The sequence below is a fragment of the Lepidochelys olivacea genome, assembly GCF_965140295.1.
Source record: "Lepidochelys olivacea isolate rLepOli2 genome assembly, chromosome: 9".
Lineage (NCBI taxonomy): Eukaryota > Metazoa > Chordata > Testudines > Cheloniidae > Lepidochelys > Lepidochelys olivacea.
In genome coordinates, this window is record NC_140419.1 from 17,804,562 (window position 1) to 17,820,674 (window position 16,113).

The 16,113-nt window shown below is 40.8% G+C and overlaps 1 protein-coding gene across 1 annotated transcript in view; it reads right to left on the reverse strand.

Moving 5' to 3' along the window:
* The window catches only part of LOC311526720 (uncharacterized protein), a 297,707-nt gene that overhangs the window by 82,913 nt on the left and 198,681 nt on the right, over positions 1–16,113 (reverse strand). The window contains exon 6 of the mRNA XM_084640019.1: positions 6,511–6,633. Within this exon, the coding sequence (XP_084496145.1) occupies positions 6,511–6,633 (123 nt within the window). The remainder of the gene's footprint in view (positions 1–6,510; positions 6,634–16,113) is intronic.

Below are 16,113 nucleotides of genomic sequence, written 5' to 3' on the forward strand. Positions count from 1 at the left end.
AGTGGCCAGTGTCAGATGCTTCAGAGGAAGATGCCAGAATTTCCATAATGGACAATCCTGGAATAACATTTTAATAGGGAAAGTTTCTTCCTAACCCCTGCCAGTTAGTGTTTGGCTTATGCTCCGAAGCATGAGAGTTTCTTATAGCCTTTATATTTTTTATCCTGTCTAAACAGTTGAAACTAAACAGTTCTAATCTTTTCATAGCTTTATTATGAGTATATTATGACCCTGTCTTTTCATATGTATCTCTCTCCATGCTACTGATCATTCTTGTCATTCATCTCTGGACTCTTCAGTATTTATCTGTATCATTTTTGAGAGAAGATAACCAGAACTGAATATAGCATTCAAAATAAGATTTGAATACTTTTGTCACAATACTTGCATGTGTGGATTAAAGTTCAATTTCTTTGAATTGGGGAGGATTGGAAACTTGCCATCTGTGGTTATTTGTGTTAGTAGAAAACATGATTGCAAGTTGTTCACAGTAAGTAAATGAAAAAGGTCAAGCACATGGGCCAGGTCATTTGAATATTTGTCATTTCTTTCTGGGCATTATCATCTCTCTTTTTTCCCAAAGCAGTTTATCCATCTCGAGTCTGAAGTTGCTTCACCACTATGGGCCAAATTCTGTGCTCACAGTGCTATAATTCAGAAGTAACCCAATTGACTTCAGTGGGGATACCCTTGGTTCACCCTAGTATGAGCACTGGATTTGGCTACCTTCCCTTCATTCACTGAAAAATACCAATGGTTCCAGCCAAATCTGGACAGTTATTTCCCATATATTGGTGAGTTTGGTTTCTTGAACATGCTGCATTTCCCTTACCCGTTCCCCTAGTCTCCAAACAAATGAGCCAAGATATGATTTAAACATCTCCTTGCTTTGAATTGCTTTTAACTCCCCAAAATGTTGAACTCTTTGATTGTGTATAAACCCACAATGGAGCTAAAAGGACTAGTTTTTTATTTAAAAAAAATCCTCCCACATCCTGAATAATGGTATAGTTTGTGTTTGTTCTAGTTATGCCAATAAATGTATTGCTCCAAATACTAGAAACGACCAACACCACATTTAGCTATTCTTAAAGCATATCCAAGTGACTGAATGGATGAAGTGAAAGGAAGAAAAGATTATGCGTGAATGAATTCACCAGATGTGACACAATCATACCTAATTGGGCTGTTTTTCTCATATTAACTAGACATTAAATGGGATTTAAAGCAATTAAAACAAACAGAACTGTTTTCTTCCCTAAATGTGTAGCTTTACAAAACATTTTAATCCTTTTTACCAAGTTTGACTACTGCTATTGGACTTGTGTGGTAATTTCCCTTGAGATACAAGGGAAATATCTTTTTATTTTTTTAGCATGACATGGAACTACGGATCTCTTTTAGTAAACAGCATCCAAGGTAAGAAAACCAGGATCTGGTAATCCTTTCACAAATGTAAAACTTGATATTGCATTCACTTCCACCAGATGAGATGTGGGTGCACATTGTGCTCTCGTTCACATCAGTCTAAAACAGCAGAAGCTCTGTGCTATAATCAGTGGATTCATGCCAGTAAAACTGAGAGGAGGATTTGGACTCTCTCTCCCCCCCCAGCCTGAGGACTAAATTCTGCACTCATTTATATGCCCACTCAGCCTCACAGCTGAAGTCAATCTGCCTTTCGCCTAATCCTTGTGAAGAAAGTAAGGACACAGTTGTTACCATTCATTCAAAACATTAATGACAGGTTTCAGAGTAACAGCCGTGTTAGTCTGTATTCGCAAAAAGAAAAGGAGTACTTGTGGCACCTTAGAGACTAACCAATTTATTAGAGCATAAGCTTTCGCTGTAGCTCACGAAAGCTTATGCTCTAATAAATTGGTTAGTCTCTAAGGTGCCACAAATACTCCTTTTCTTTTTTCAAAACATTAAATAAATAAATAAGCAAGCGCACCCTGGGAGGCAAGCACATGTTAATTGCTAGTTTGCAGTGTTGGCCCCAGGATATGGGATTTCACCAACAGAAGTTGGAACAATCAAAGATATTCCTTCACCCACCTTGTCCCTCAAGTGCTAGTTGTTGTCAGGGTTCCCTCCCAACTCTGGGGTACAGATGTGGGGACCTTATTGTGGGGAAGCTTATTTCTACCAGCTTAGGTTAAAAACTTCCCCAAGGCAAAAATCCTCTCCTTGTCCTTGGATGGTATTGCTGCCACCACCAAGTGATTTAGATAAAAAATCAGGAAAAGGGTCACTTGGAGCCCCTATTCCCCCAAAATATTCCTCCAACACCCTTCACCCCCTTTCCTGGGGAGGCTTGAGAATAATATACTAACCAATTGGTTACAATGTGAGCAAAGACCAAACCCCTTGGTTTTTAGGACACTGAAAATCAATCAGGTTCTTAAAAGAAGAATTTTATTGATAAAAAATAGTAAGAGCATCACACCTGTAAAATCAGGATGGAAGGTAACTTTACAGAGTAAATAAAAAGATTTAAAACACAGAGATTCCCCTCTGACTCTACTTCCCAGTTACAAAACAGGAATGAAATTACGTCTTAGCATAGGGAAAATTCACAAGCTAAAACAAAAGATAATCTAACGCATTTCCTTGCCCTTACTTACAATTTTTGTAACATTAGATGGATCATTTTAGGTATGTTTTCAGGAGATTTACCACCTGCCTGGTCTCTTTCCATCCAGAGAGGAAACAAACAAAGAGAGCACAAACAAAACCTCCCCACGCCCCCCAGATTTGAAAGTATCTTCTTTCCTTATTGGTCCTTGTGGTCGGGTGCCAACCAGGTTATTTGAGCTTCTTAACTCCTTACAGGTAATGGGATTCAGTACATCTGGCCAGGAGGGATTTTATGTTACTGCATACATAAAGGTTGTTACCCTTCCCTTTATATTTATGACAACTGTCAATCAGAAATAATACACCATTTTAAGATTCTTAAATTAAAAAGCAGCATCCTTTCTTCCCTCAGCCATGTGGCCTTTGGCAAAGATACTGTGGGGAGGAAACCACCACAGACTGAAGCTGGCACAGCAGCTTCAGGAATAGCTTAAGCAGGGATACATTCCTGCGGTTTCCACAAATTAGTGTTTTCTGGCCAAAAATCATGTTGTTGAAAAACTGCTGACCAGCTCCGGCCATCAGATTGCTTTCTGCAGTTTCACTCTGAACATTCTCTCCCTTCTGCAGACTGGATGTTTGCTCCACACTCTCCCTCTTGATTTCCAGTCTCTTCCAGCCCCTTCCCTTCTTTAATGTGTCTCCCGTGGCTCTTTGCAGCACATGATATTAAAACACTGTGTGATTTAATTATTAACCAACCTAATTTATTAAACAATCAGGATGCTTTTACTACATTACTACCCAATTGGTCAGTACTTTTGCTGTGAGACTAATAAATAGTAAATGAAACAATGAATTCACACTATTGTGGCTCTTTTGGGTAACAATGATCGCTAATTTGGCTCCTGACCCACTGACGTCTAAGGAAAGGAGTACTATAGTGGCACCTTAGAGACTAACCAATTTATCTGAACATAAACTTTCGTGAGCTACAGCTCACTTCATCGGATCCGATGAAGTGAGCTGTAGCTCACGAAAGCTTATGCTCAAATAAATTGGTTAGTCTCTAAGGTGCCACTAGTGCTCCTTTTCTTTTTGCGAATACAGACTAACACGGCTGCTATTCTGAAACCTGAGGTCTAAGTGTCATTGTACTACCTAATAGGCACTACCATAATAAACATGATTATAAATAAATAAAGACTTCATTCTTGTGACCAAAACTTGCTATCTGGTACTGTTTGGTGGCGTAAGTCAGTGGTTTTCAATCTGTCTCGACTACTCTGTCCCTTTTAGGAGTCTGAAGCCCGAGCCCTGCTGCCTGAGGCTGAAGTATATAACTTAGCTTCGTGGGAGACCCCTGTGGCATGGGGCCCTGGGGAATTGCCACCACATAATGCCGGCCCTGCACTTCTGATCCCCCCCTTAAACCTATCCTGAGACTCCCCTGGGGTCATGATCCCCAGGTTGATAAATACTGATCTAGATGAGTTGACGTACCCCCGGAAGATCTCTGCATACCCCAAGGGGTACACATGTCCCTGGTTGAGAACCACTGGTCTACATGAATAGAGTTTGGTAGTGTCAGGCCAGTTCCTAGTGGGCAGGATTCAGTAAAAACTGTCATCACAACTGGAACCCCCTACCACAGTCTGAGCAGAGAAGCAAAGGCCTTGGAGAATCACCCATCCCCTTTCCCAAGATATGACCCCTCCAGGTCAGAGTTGAGTAATGCAGTGTGTGTGGAAGACAGCACTGCTACTGCCCACACTCTGCCAGTAATAACTGTAATAATCAGGGCACCATTGAGACAACTTGCACAATCACTAAATTCACATATAAACTTTAGTAGTAGTAGAAGTAACCTATAATCTGGGGTTTTTAGGAATAGGTTAAACAAAAAGCAATGTGCTTTGTCTGTAGCCTTTTCTTTTTTAAAACTCTGGCTCTTGTACCCAGTAGTACAACACTGATTTTGTTGGCTGAGCAAAGCAAAGTCTTACACACTTGAGTTGAGTGTTATATCTTCATCACCAGCAGGACTGCAGCAGATCAAGGAGTTGGTCTAGGAGTGAAATGTAGCTGTTCAAGGACAGTTTTAGACACTCCTGTGGGAATTCTGCACCAGTGCTCCACGAAGAATTTGTGCAGAATTAATGTTCTGCACAGAATTTCATATTTCCCTGAAGAATTGGTGCTGCAGAGCTGCTGTCCAACTCTAGGGGCCGCTGGACTCAGCAGACCATATCTCTCTAGATCCCAAATACAGGGGGGAAAGGGAAGGTGGAGGGTGCCGGGCAGCTGTGGCTCCCAGCATGTCCTGAAGGAAGGAGGAAGCATGCAGGAAACTCTGTACAAACCGGGTCCCAGCATCACGCTGTTTTTCTCTGGATCCCTGGGGGGTAGGGGTATGGGTTCTCTGGCAATGCGGGGGGGGGGGGGAGGAGGGGCGTGTCCCATGGCTGGGCTCTGGGAGGAAGGTGGTGCGATATCTGGGATGGGGCTACCCTACAGCTGGGCTTTGCGGAGTAGGAGGTGTGGGTGTCAGAGACCACAGGGGAAGAGTTTTCCCCCAAGATGTGCCCTGCTGGCACACCCAGACTGAGGCACCCACCAAAAGCATAATAGAGAAACAGGAACTGGGTCAACGTAGGGTTTTCTTTAACTTTCTCCTCTTGAGAGAATTTTTGTTGTTGTTTGTATTGTTACAGACATACTTTCTGACTGTATTTTGAAATAAATTACCAAAATAATTGAAACTGGTGCGATTATATTGTGTTATTTTGACAAATAAAATATACAGAATTTTGTAGAATTTTAAAATACTGTGCATAGAATTTTAAATTTTTTGGTGCAGAATTCTCTCAAGGGTATTTAGAGAGTGAGGCAGCTACACTCTGAGTGAGGAACAGATTGAGGAGTTTGAGGGAGCTATGGCTACAGTGGGAATAAAGAACTATCCATACTCGATCAAAGGTGTACAGCACTATCAACCAACTAAACGACATCACGGAATGCACTTAGCTCCAGAAGCACAGACCTCTACTCCGTGAGTTAAAGGTTCAGCACAAAATAAATACTGCAGCATGTGGCCATGATTACGAGTTCTGTGTGCATCATGCATTTATCCCAATATGTTCTGTGGATAAGATTTTAAACAAAACCCAAACAAACATACAGAACCTGGTACCTTGAGAAATATTTAAATGCTGACCTATTTTTAACATAAAAATTCATAACAAAGGAGAAGTTAAGGAAGAGGGAGTGGGTGCAGGGGGAAGGCTGGTGATTTATGCACTCACCATAAGTCAAAATGGACCTTTGAGGCAGTATCTAAATAATTCTTACCCCGTGGAAAGGATCCGCCACCTTACTCAAAAAAACAACCTTCAACACCAGCTGTTTCTCCAGCTACCACCCTCTCTCCCTTCAAACTCATCTAGTGGGCAGTTTACAACTGTTGCCTTGAGTTCCTCTCCTCCAAGTCAAGCCTTGATCTCCTCCAACTTCTCTGCCCACTCTACTTCATTAGACCTGCTTTCACCAGTCATTAATGACCTCTTGTCCGTATCTTAGAACTTCTACTTCCACATCATCCTCCTGACCTCTTTGTGGCTTTCAACATGGCTAATGACACCCTCTTGCTTGACATGCTCTACTTCTCTCCCTCAGCTTTCATGACACAATTTGTAAAATCTCACAGGGTCAGAGCCTGAGGTGATATCTCTGCTTATCGTGCGGTTATTACGTACAGCAAAATATCCATCATTGGTTAGGTTAGAGAACAGAACTCAATGTTGGAAAAGTCTGTAATTGTTTGTATTTTTTTCCCAATTTTACTATAGAAAATAACACACCCTGTTTTCCCACACTTGTAACTCTCTTTTCCCTGAAATAAGCCTCAAGCTAGGTGTAATATTTACTTACCTAGGCAGGTGCGTCCATCAGCATGGAGTCTGTATCCCATATCGCATATGCAATAGAAGGAGTCTGGAGTGTTAACACAGCTCTGCTGGCAGCCTCCATTTACTACTGCACATTCATTAACATCTAGAGAAGGAAGACAGATGGCGGAGATTACAATGTCATTTCAATGTCAGCCTCAGAGAAGATACATTATTTCTCTTGGACAGTAGATAGCATGTATGTAGGGCAGCTCTTATATTGATGCTGCAGCTGATCTTTACATTGATCTAATTTGCTTCTGATGAATAAACAAAATGTTGAAGATGGAAACTTTGAGCTCTTTGAAGTTCCAGAGAACTGGCATTGCCTGGCTTCTCTCTGCTTCAGAAGTACTTGATAATTGGACAGATCTGTGACACGCATGCTTCCTTGGGAGCAGGAAAAAGATATAGGGAAAGAAATACAATATCCCAACACATATAAGCTTGCAGTCACCATGGGATAAACATCTGGCATTTGAAGATGCTGTATGAAGAGTTCCTTTTGTGTCAAGCCCTTAACTCTACTAGTTGGGGTCCTCATGGGCAATGAGGCAGAGTACTGAAGAAGAAGGGGAAAAAAAAGACATGTAAGAACACAGGTAATGTTTTAATTTGTTAATAAAGTATTTCTTTCACTAATTTTATCTATTTTGGGCCTGCACTTGCTTCTACTGAAGCCAATGGGAGCCTTAGAATTGACTTCAGTGGAAGCAGGAGCAATATCTTGCGTCACACAACTTCTGTGACCTCTATTTCCTTGAACTCTAGCTGATGTTCTTGATGGTTACCTTAATTTTTTTCCTTTCTCAAATGTCCTGAGAATCTCGGAAGAGCTGTTATCCACTCATCACCTCTGAGCACAAAGCAAGCAATTTTCTACGTCTCTCACTTCATAAAAGCGCTTTGTGCTATACTCTGGGCTATACCTCAAATTTCTCTCAGAAAAAGAGGGGAAATGCCACTGAATCAGCTTGAGAACATTTCTTAAATCTTTTGCCTGACAGTAAGGGTAAGTTGGGAGGACAAGCTTGAGTACATTTGCAGCCATAGTAGGTTTTAAGTAGATCCGCAAAACTGAACATTTTACAAGGTTCTCAAGGGTTCTGGATAAGCAGCTTCCATATCTTTTCAGCAACACTAGCAGAGTTTATTGGAGTATTGATGCCACTGAATCAAAAATCACCACAGAAGTATCTAGGGGGGTCTGATCCAAAATTTATGGAGACTCCTGTTTGCTTCAACAGGCTTTGGATCAGGTGCTAGGAGTGCCCGAAAATGCTTACCTATCCAGCCACACATAAATGGAATGTGGGTGAGGAGCCTGGGTTTCAAGGCAATACAGGCCTTGCCTACTCTGGTGGCGGTGTCTAGGGTATGGGTAACTACATGCCACAGTGAAAATAAGGTTGCATCCACACTGTGGTGTGTAGTTACACATGGCAGCGAAAGGCTCCGGAAAAGCTGCCAGAGCCTTTTATTGTGGCGAGGAAAGGCTCCGGCAGTGCCAGAGCAGTGCCTCACCATCTACACTGCTATGTACACCTGTGCTGGGAGGGCGTGAAATATGTACTCTACTTCCTGCCATAAGCGTAGGCATCACCTAAGAGGGAGCCCATAAAGAGAGTTAAGTCTGAAACTGTTACTGGGGGGAAATGTATTCTGAATGAGAAACACTGCGTAGAGAGACTCAGGAAAATGAGGCCAGAGAGGGAGTTTTTTTTTCATTATATGTTTGAAGAAAAGTGTCTGTTTTTTATATTCACATTGTTATATTTCTGCTTTGCATTTAACTTTTTATGGTTTATGTTTTTAATACTTTTATGTTTATTTCATTTAAAAAAATCTAATAAAAATTAAATGAAAAAGGAAAAGTTTTAAAGATGACTCAGAAAGACAAGACTTCCTGAGCTTCTCCTGGCCATAAGGAAATGTTTTTATAATGTTCAAAGTTAATATTTCACATGTGAAATTCACTCATCTAACATAAAGCCCTGGTGCCGACTAGTGTTTAAATTCAGACCATTTGCCTATATACATCACTTACCACCCCCTCTCTCAAATATGCTATTTTATTAGGCTACATACTGTATACTTCCCTCTGGCTAGAGACATCTGGAATCTTTTTCTTATTAAGAGAAGTTGTTTGAAATGTAAACAGTAAACAGAGCATGCTATTCATTTTCATGTATATTACACAATGTCATGTTAAGAAAATTCATTCATGAACCTTTTTCTCATTGATAATAATACATCAGGAAAGTCACACAATCCACTTCTTTAAAAATGCTGAGAAACTGTGTAAAAATAATTGTCAAGATAATTACAAGCTACTGTTACAAGAATCCTTTTATCTGCCCAATAAATGACGTTTTCACCTTAAATCATATGTCCAGTTACTGCTAAAAAGTATCAAGAGAAAATTAAAACCCAGAAACTAGTTGCCAAAATGCTTTTACCAACTATGGTAAAGAATTTAAAAACAAAAACAAAAAAACAAACAAAAAATGAACAACAAGGTTAAAGAAAAAACTAGGAAGCAGCAGAACTATGAGACATAATATTAGGTGTTTTCCTCAAGAATCTTCATTCCTGTGAACTCTCAAGTATACAACAAAAGACAAATTATCTAACATGCAAAATATGGCTGTAAAATGGGATGCCTGCTCTTCTTAATAAATGGAAAGGACACACAAAGGTCAAGATATTATTAACAAAAGCAGTGGCCTAAAGTTCGAGGCCTAAATCCAGTTTTAAATGTTTAAATAAGTGACTTGATTTTCAAGAAGGGCTGTGCACCCAACAGCTCCAACAGACTTCTGTGATCCTTTAAACGTTGTTCCTACTTTTCTCTATAGGTCAACATTTTACTTGAGTTGAAGACATAACTCATCAACCTCACTTTGATGCACTGGTTCCTCATTAACTTCTCCGATGTTTCAATATTTCTAGAGCTACAAGTCCAACTTCTGTGGGAGCTGCTGGGTGCTTAGCACTTTTGAAAAATCAGGCTATTTGTTTCAGTGCTTAAGTAAGGACTTAGGCCCCTAACTTTAAGCCCCCGTTTTTTTAAATCTTGGCCAAAATCCTTTGCAGGCAACAAATACGTTAATAAAGATCCCATTTTTGTTTACTTCAAAGAACACTTCTTTGCTGTCAATGGGTTTTGGAGAGTAATACATTAAAAGACAAATGATTATGTTTCCCTGCAGCAGGGGAAAAAAGGGTGCAAGATCAATGAGTGTGGGACACAATAATTCCATGGCTGTCTTCTTGGGATGCTATGTGAATGATAAAGTTGACAGTGGGCAATCCCTTTAATTTAAGGCTTTCTCTGCAGGATCAATATTTTATTAAATAAATGTTGAGAGATTCCTTCATGGACTACAGATACCAAGAAACACACAAGACACAGCTGCCTCTCATTAACTCCTGCATCTCAGGAACAGGAAATTGCTTTGCCCCCAATTACAGAAAAAATTGCCGTAATTATTTAGTCTATTAAGCATTCTGAGGGCCAGATGCTAACCCTAGGACATGGTCTACACTTGAGTATTAACGGTGTATCTATTTCGGAGAGGGATGTGATTCTTTTTACCACCTAGCTATACTGGTGTGACCTCTGGTGCGGACCGAGGCTTTGTCTACACTAGCACTTTTGTCAATAAAAAATTTGTCGCTCTGGGGTGTGAAAAAAAAAAACCACCCCACCCTGACCCCCTTTATAAAGTACCTTAGCTCGAACAAAAAGGTCTCATTGCCTTCTCCATCATGTTTCCTAAACCTCAATTCCAGACCCCCATGAGTTCTCGGGGGAAAGGAGTGGCAGATGTTGCATTTGGCGGAGATGAGGGCCTCACCCAGGCACTAGAGGCCGTGTTGATTTTCAGCACTCACAGAAAAGGAGCAAGGGCAAGAAACAGAGTTTTTGAACCCTGGAACTCTGGGCATAATCCCAGCCTTCACAGTGGGGACAACCCTGAGGGTGGTAGTGAAAGGGGGAAATAACTATCTTAGAAAAATAGTGAAACAATTTACAATATATTTACAGAAATAACACAGGAGAAAGGAGCTGAGGACATCAAAGATTCCTACTCAGACTATGCGGTGGTAAGAAGGAACTGGAAGGGCATTGTTCCATACCACTCTTTTAGGCCTTTGGGTCAGTGCATGAGGTAAAGTATATGTGTAGGCCAATGGACACTGCTTGCAGAAAATTCCAGACTCAGGCACATGGGGTGTGCATATGTACCCATAAGTGGAATACACATGGGGATCATCACTCGAAGAATTCAAGCTAACCACACGCAGCTAATGTGACTCTTCATTGGTTTGTACTGAAGGACAAACTGTATGTCTTTTAGAAAAGTTGCACATGAAAAATACCTTACTGCCTGAGGTTTCGAATGACAAGAAAGACGTATGGCAGTGCCGATCTTCTTTTTTTTTTCTTATAATATGCCATGAGCATCAGTTTGGTTTATCCATTCCAAAGAATGTTTAAATTGCATGAGTGGTAGTTTCATGATGTGAAAATAACATATGTTCAACCATTTTCTATTCATTTAGACAACTTTTCTTTGCACAATGTGTGTTCAAAACAGTCATTAAATAACACAGATGCATAAAAAGAACCAGGATGGCTTCCTAGTCACTGATGCTTCACCGAGGCATCAGTCCCAAAAGAGACCATATTAGCCTAAAATAAGTTTTTTTAGAGAGTGCCATTAAGGGACAAATGTATACGTGGTGTAAGGGCTTGTCTAAATATGAAGTTAACTGTTTCTGATTAACTCCATGAGATGACACCTTACTGTAGAATAAGAGTGCCTTGTTCCTGTTTCGCTTAACCCTCTGGATTTATATACCCTCTAAGAGCAGGTATAAATAAGTCAAAGAGTAGAGTAGTAATGAGGAATAAGAGTGTCAACAAGCTATTATGTTGGAATTACAGTCGCTTATACCAAGCTGAATTTGAAAATGTCCATGCTGTATTGACAATTTACACCTATCCACTCATAAATCTATGTATTAACATCAATATTTTAAAGTCCTGAATACATATATTTCAACTGATACATTCTACAGTACAGTGGCTTACTATAGTTGGGGTTTCTTTTTGACTGTCATTTTGAGATTTGATTGCATGATTTTTGAAATACTGAACATTTGCTTTATTGGTTTTTTCATGAGGGAAATGCCAATTTGTCTAGTCCTCAGAAGAAAACGTAACAGCTGTGATGGGCAAAGTTTAAGACTGCATAAAAAAATAGTAACAAAAGTTCCCCTGAGAGAAAAGCAGAAATACTGATTATAGAGAACAACCTCTTTCTGCTTCCCACATACCCATACTGGTGGAAGGGAGAGTACTGGCAAAAACTATCAGATTTTAAACTGAAAATCTGAGCCATAACATTTGTATTTCTTACAATTTTTACATATTATGAGAAAGGAAAACAATACAAGATATATACCTGTAAAAATAATGTAAGAAGAACAGCAATTGCCTCAGTAAGACAAAAGTAACCATTGAAACTAGAGGACAAGAAGTGGCTTCTTTCACACCTAGGTTTTAGTTTAGTCTTAACCTACACTAATTCAATAAGTGTCATGTTGTCCCCTGTCGTGGCTGGTCTACTAGAGGACAACAGCCTACAATTGCAACTATCTGATAGAGTTTACTCCCTTACATCAAGTGGTAGAGGTCTGTGCTGCAGTCCTGACTGTCCAGGTTCAGGCCCTGCTGCTGACCTAGGTAGGGAACCCTTATAAAAAGTGGTGCCTAGACAAGCTTCTCCTCACAAGGATAATAAAGGAAATAGTTTGAACAAATTGTGCTGAAGGGGACGATGGGTACATCTCAATATCTGACACATGGATAAAGTCAAAAGTAATATCAAGATTCTTAACCTGACTAACCCCCTGTGAAGGAATCCCCTCAGTAAATGGGGAACAGAATGGAAAGAGCCCCTTGTCATAGCAACGAATCTAGTCAGCACCACGGCTTTTGTGTACCCACAGTAAAGGACGAGGTACTTCTCGCCAATATCTACTTAGGCTTTGTCTACACTGTGGCGCCGTGCTGTCAAAGGGATGTGAACTGTAGTGCGCACCAAAATGTTGTGCTCCAACTGCCCCATGTGGATGCTGCTGGTGCAAACTAAAAGGTTCCCAGTTCACATTAACATAGTCCTCTTTCTAACAGAACTACAGGAATGCCAACTTGGTACCTTTTAGTTCTCACACCAGTGTCTACGATAGGCAATAAGAGTGCACATTTTTGGTGCACTCTGCAATTCACACCTCCGTAGTCCACACTGCAGTAGACAAGCCTGTGGTGTGTTTCAGCAGGTCACCTTCTAGTAGCTCTCCCAGTGACTGTAACAACCTGGCACAAAATTACAGAGGAAGTAGTTACCCTTTACATCAAACGAGAGAGGCCTGTGTTTTAGATGTTGCGCTGTGTTGCCTGCCTACCATGACTCATTAACCTACACAGAATTTGCTCATTTTTTGTTCCTTTTCTCCATACTTCTGTCTACTGTCCTTAGACTGTAAGCACCTCAGGGCAGGGACTGTCCCTTCTCAGTATCTGGAGAGTGCCTAGTACAGGAAAGAAGGGTCCAGCCTCTGCTCCTCTGGGTTCTAAATTCTTAACCCCCTAGGGTGTCTGTGTTAAGGAGGAACTATTTGTATTTGACTATGAAGTGAAGACTTATTTCCTGATCACTTCTTTTCCAGGAGTGGAGCGGAATGAAGAGCCTCTGAGTGGCTGCTTCTTTAAGAGGAGGGGAAGTGGTACTAAGAAAGCAGGCAGCTGGCACCAGGTAGTCTTCACAAGTGTGGGAGGGCAAGGGCAGCAGGCAACCACCACAGCAGGTGGTGCAAGAGGACCTGGGATCCTACAAGAGGGAGCATTTGGAAGAGGAGCAGCAGCAGCAGTCTCACAAAAAATAGAAGGCAGCAGCAACTAATTTTGGGGGAGCGGTACCCCAATTAATTGAAAATAACGATGGCCCAGTGATTAGGGCTTGGGAGATCAGGTTCAGTTCCTTGTTGTGCCACAGTTTTCCCATCTGACTTTGGGTAAATGACTTAGTCTGTGTGCCTCAGTTCCCTGTCTGTAAAATGGGGATAATACAGTCCCTACCTCACAGGGGAGTTGTGCAGATAAATACGTTAATGACTGTGAAGCATTCAGATACTATGGTTATGGAGGCCATATAAGTGATGGATGGATGGATGATTGATTTTAGGTGAGTCTCACTAATTGATTAATTGATTTTGGGGAAGGAGCACTTGAGGGAGAATAGCGTCCCTCCCTCCCAGGCTGAGAAGTCTGAATACCACTCTCTTGCCACACTGCCACAAACAAATCATTCCTGAAAGTCTGGGCTTGGCCCCCACTAAGGACTGGTTTCTGTATGTAGGCTGTCATATTCATTCTGCAGGCATTCCCCAAGGAAGTCAATGTTGTTAACACTGTTACCTTTTTATTTACCCATTTACTTTTATACATAAATAGTAACACAAATGGTTAAGTAAAGAGATCTCAGAAGAGAAATTAATTGGTGTCTGAGTTTTTGTTTTTAGCAGACATTCAGTTTCTGACATGCCAGTCTCCTCTTAGATAATTGAACAGTGGGTCAGCACAACAAACGGTACTGAGCCCTTCACCCTCTATTCCTATATGAAAACCATATGTTGTAGCTGGGAACTCTGCAGACTGTAATGAAAACTGTCCATTTAATTTAAACAAAGTCAAGAAAGAAAGCTATTTTAAATTCAATAAAGAGGCCATTTGAAAGTGTAGACTCCATGGAAGACAAACTTAACAACTCACTTGATAGCTAAAACTATTTCTAATCCTCTTTTTGATATGGAATGGTATGAAGCCTCGGGAGTCAAGACACATCACTGCTTGGCCCTCATAATATGCAGAGAAAATGAAAGTGTCAGTTGAACGAGAAAAAGGGAAAGCATCTGTTTGATAGCTATGTAAGCCTGTGATATGTAAACTGCTTTGGATTCAAGCAGCCCTAATTAGAGTTTCAAGGCATTCTTCATCAAAAATATGTATATACACACATATGAGAATTAAGCAAGTTTTGGGACTGAATACTTTCCAGGAAAGTCAGGGTAAGAGATTAAAATAAGAAATTGGATAATTCTCAAGGACAGACCGCAGAGAAGCACGGTGACATTTTCACAAAGCAGTGAAGAAACACCTCTTTTCACATTTCAGATGAGAGCAATTTTGTTCCTTCTTCATCAACAACACTAGAACTCTCTTGTTCAGACTCTTGGAACTGTATGTAAAATTTGAGAGAGGCAGGTCAAAACACCTGTCAAGGTTCCTCCCCCACTCTGAACTCTAGGGTACAGATGTGGGGACCTGCATGAAAAACCTCCTAAGCTTATCTTTACCAGCTTAGGTCAAAACTTCTCCAAGGTACAAAATATTCCACCCTTTGTCCTTGGATTGGCCGCTACCACCACCAAACAAATACTGGTTACTGGGGAAGAGCTGTTTGGAAACGTCTTTCCCCCCCAAAATACTTCCCAGAACCTTGCACCCCACTTCCTGGACAAGGTTTGGTAAAAAGCCTCACCAATTTGCCTAGGTGACTACAGACCCAGACCCTTGGATCTTAAGAACAATGAACAATCCTCCCAACACTTGCACCCCCCCTTTCCTGGGAAATGTTGGGTAAAAAGCCTCACCAATTTGCATAGGTGACCACAGACCCAAACCCTTGGATCTGAGAACAATGAAAAAGCATTCAGTTTTCTTACAAGAAGACTTTTAATAGAAATAGGAGTAAATAGAAGTAAAGAAATCCCCTCTGTAAAATCAGGATAGTAGATACCTTACAGGGTAATTAGATTCAAAACATAGAGAATCCCTCTAGGCAAAACCTTAAGTTACAAAAAAGATACACAGACAGAAATAGTTATTCTATTCAGCACAATTCTTTTCTCAGCCATTTAAAGAAATCATAATCTAACATGTACCTAGCTAGATTACTTACTAAAAGTTCTAAGACTCCATTCCTGGTCTATCCCCGGCAAAAACAGCATATAGACAGACAGAGACCCTTTGTTTCTCTCCTTCCTCCCAGCTTTTGAAAGTATCTTGTCTCCTCATTGGTCATTTTGGTCAGGTGCCAGAGAGGTTACCTTTAGCTTCTTAACCCTTTACAGGTGAGAGGAGTTTTCCCCTGGCCAGGAGGGATTTCAAAGGGGTTTACCCTTCCCTTTATATTTATGACAACACCATTAGTGTCATTGCTACCATTAAGCACAAAGATATTTTGGCACCACTGTGCCACTGTTTGTCTCCAGCCCAACCCATATCTCCCTATGAAATCCATACACATAGGCAGAGATTGTGAGTGAAGAATGTTGCCAGAAGAGGTAAACTATATAAGGGATGCAACCACAAGAACCACTGACCAGAAAAACAAAACACCAATAGCTTTATCTACACAGAACAAGGAATGATATATACAGTAAATTGTGTTTATTGTGCAGAAAGGTTGTATAGGAAGGTGTGATGGGGTGTTCACAGGGGTTAAAGGAGACT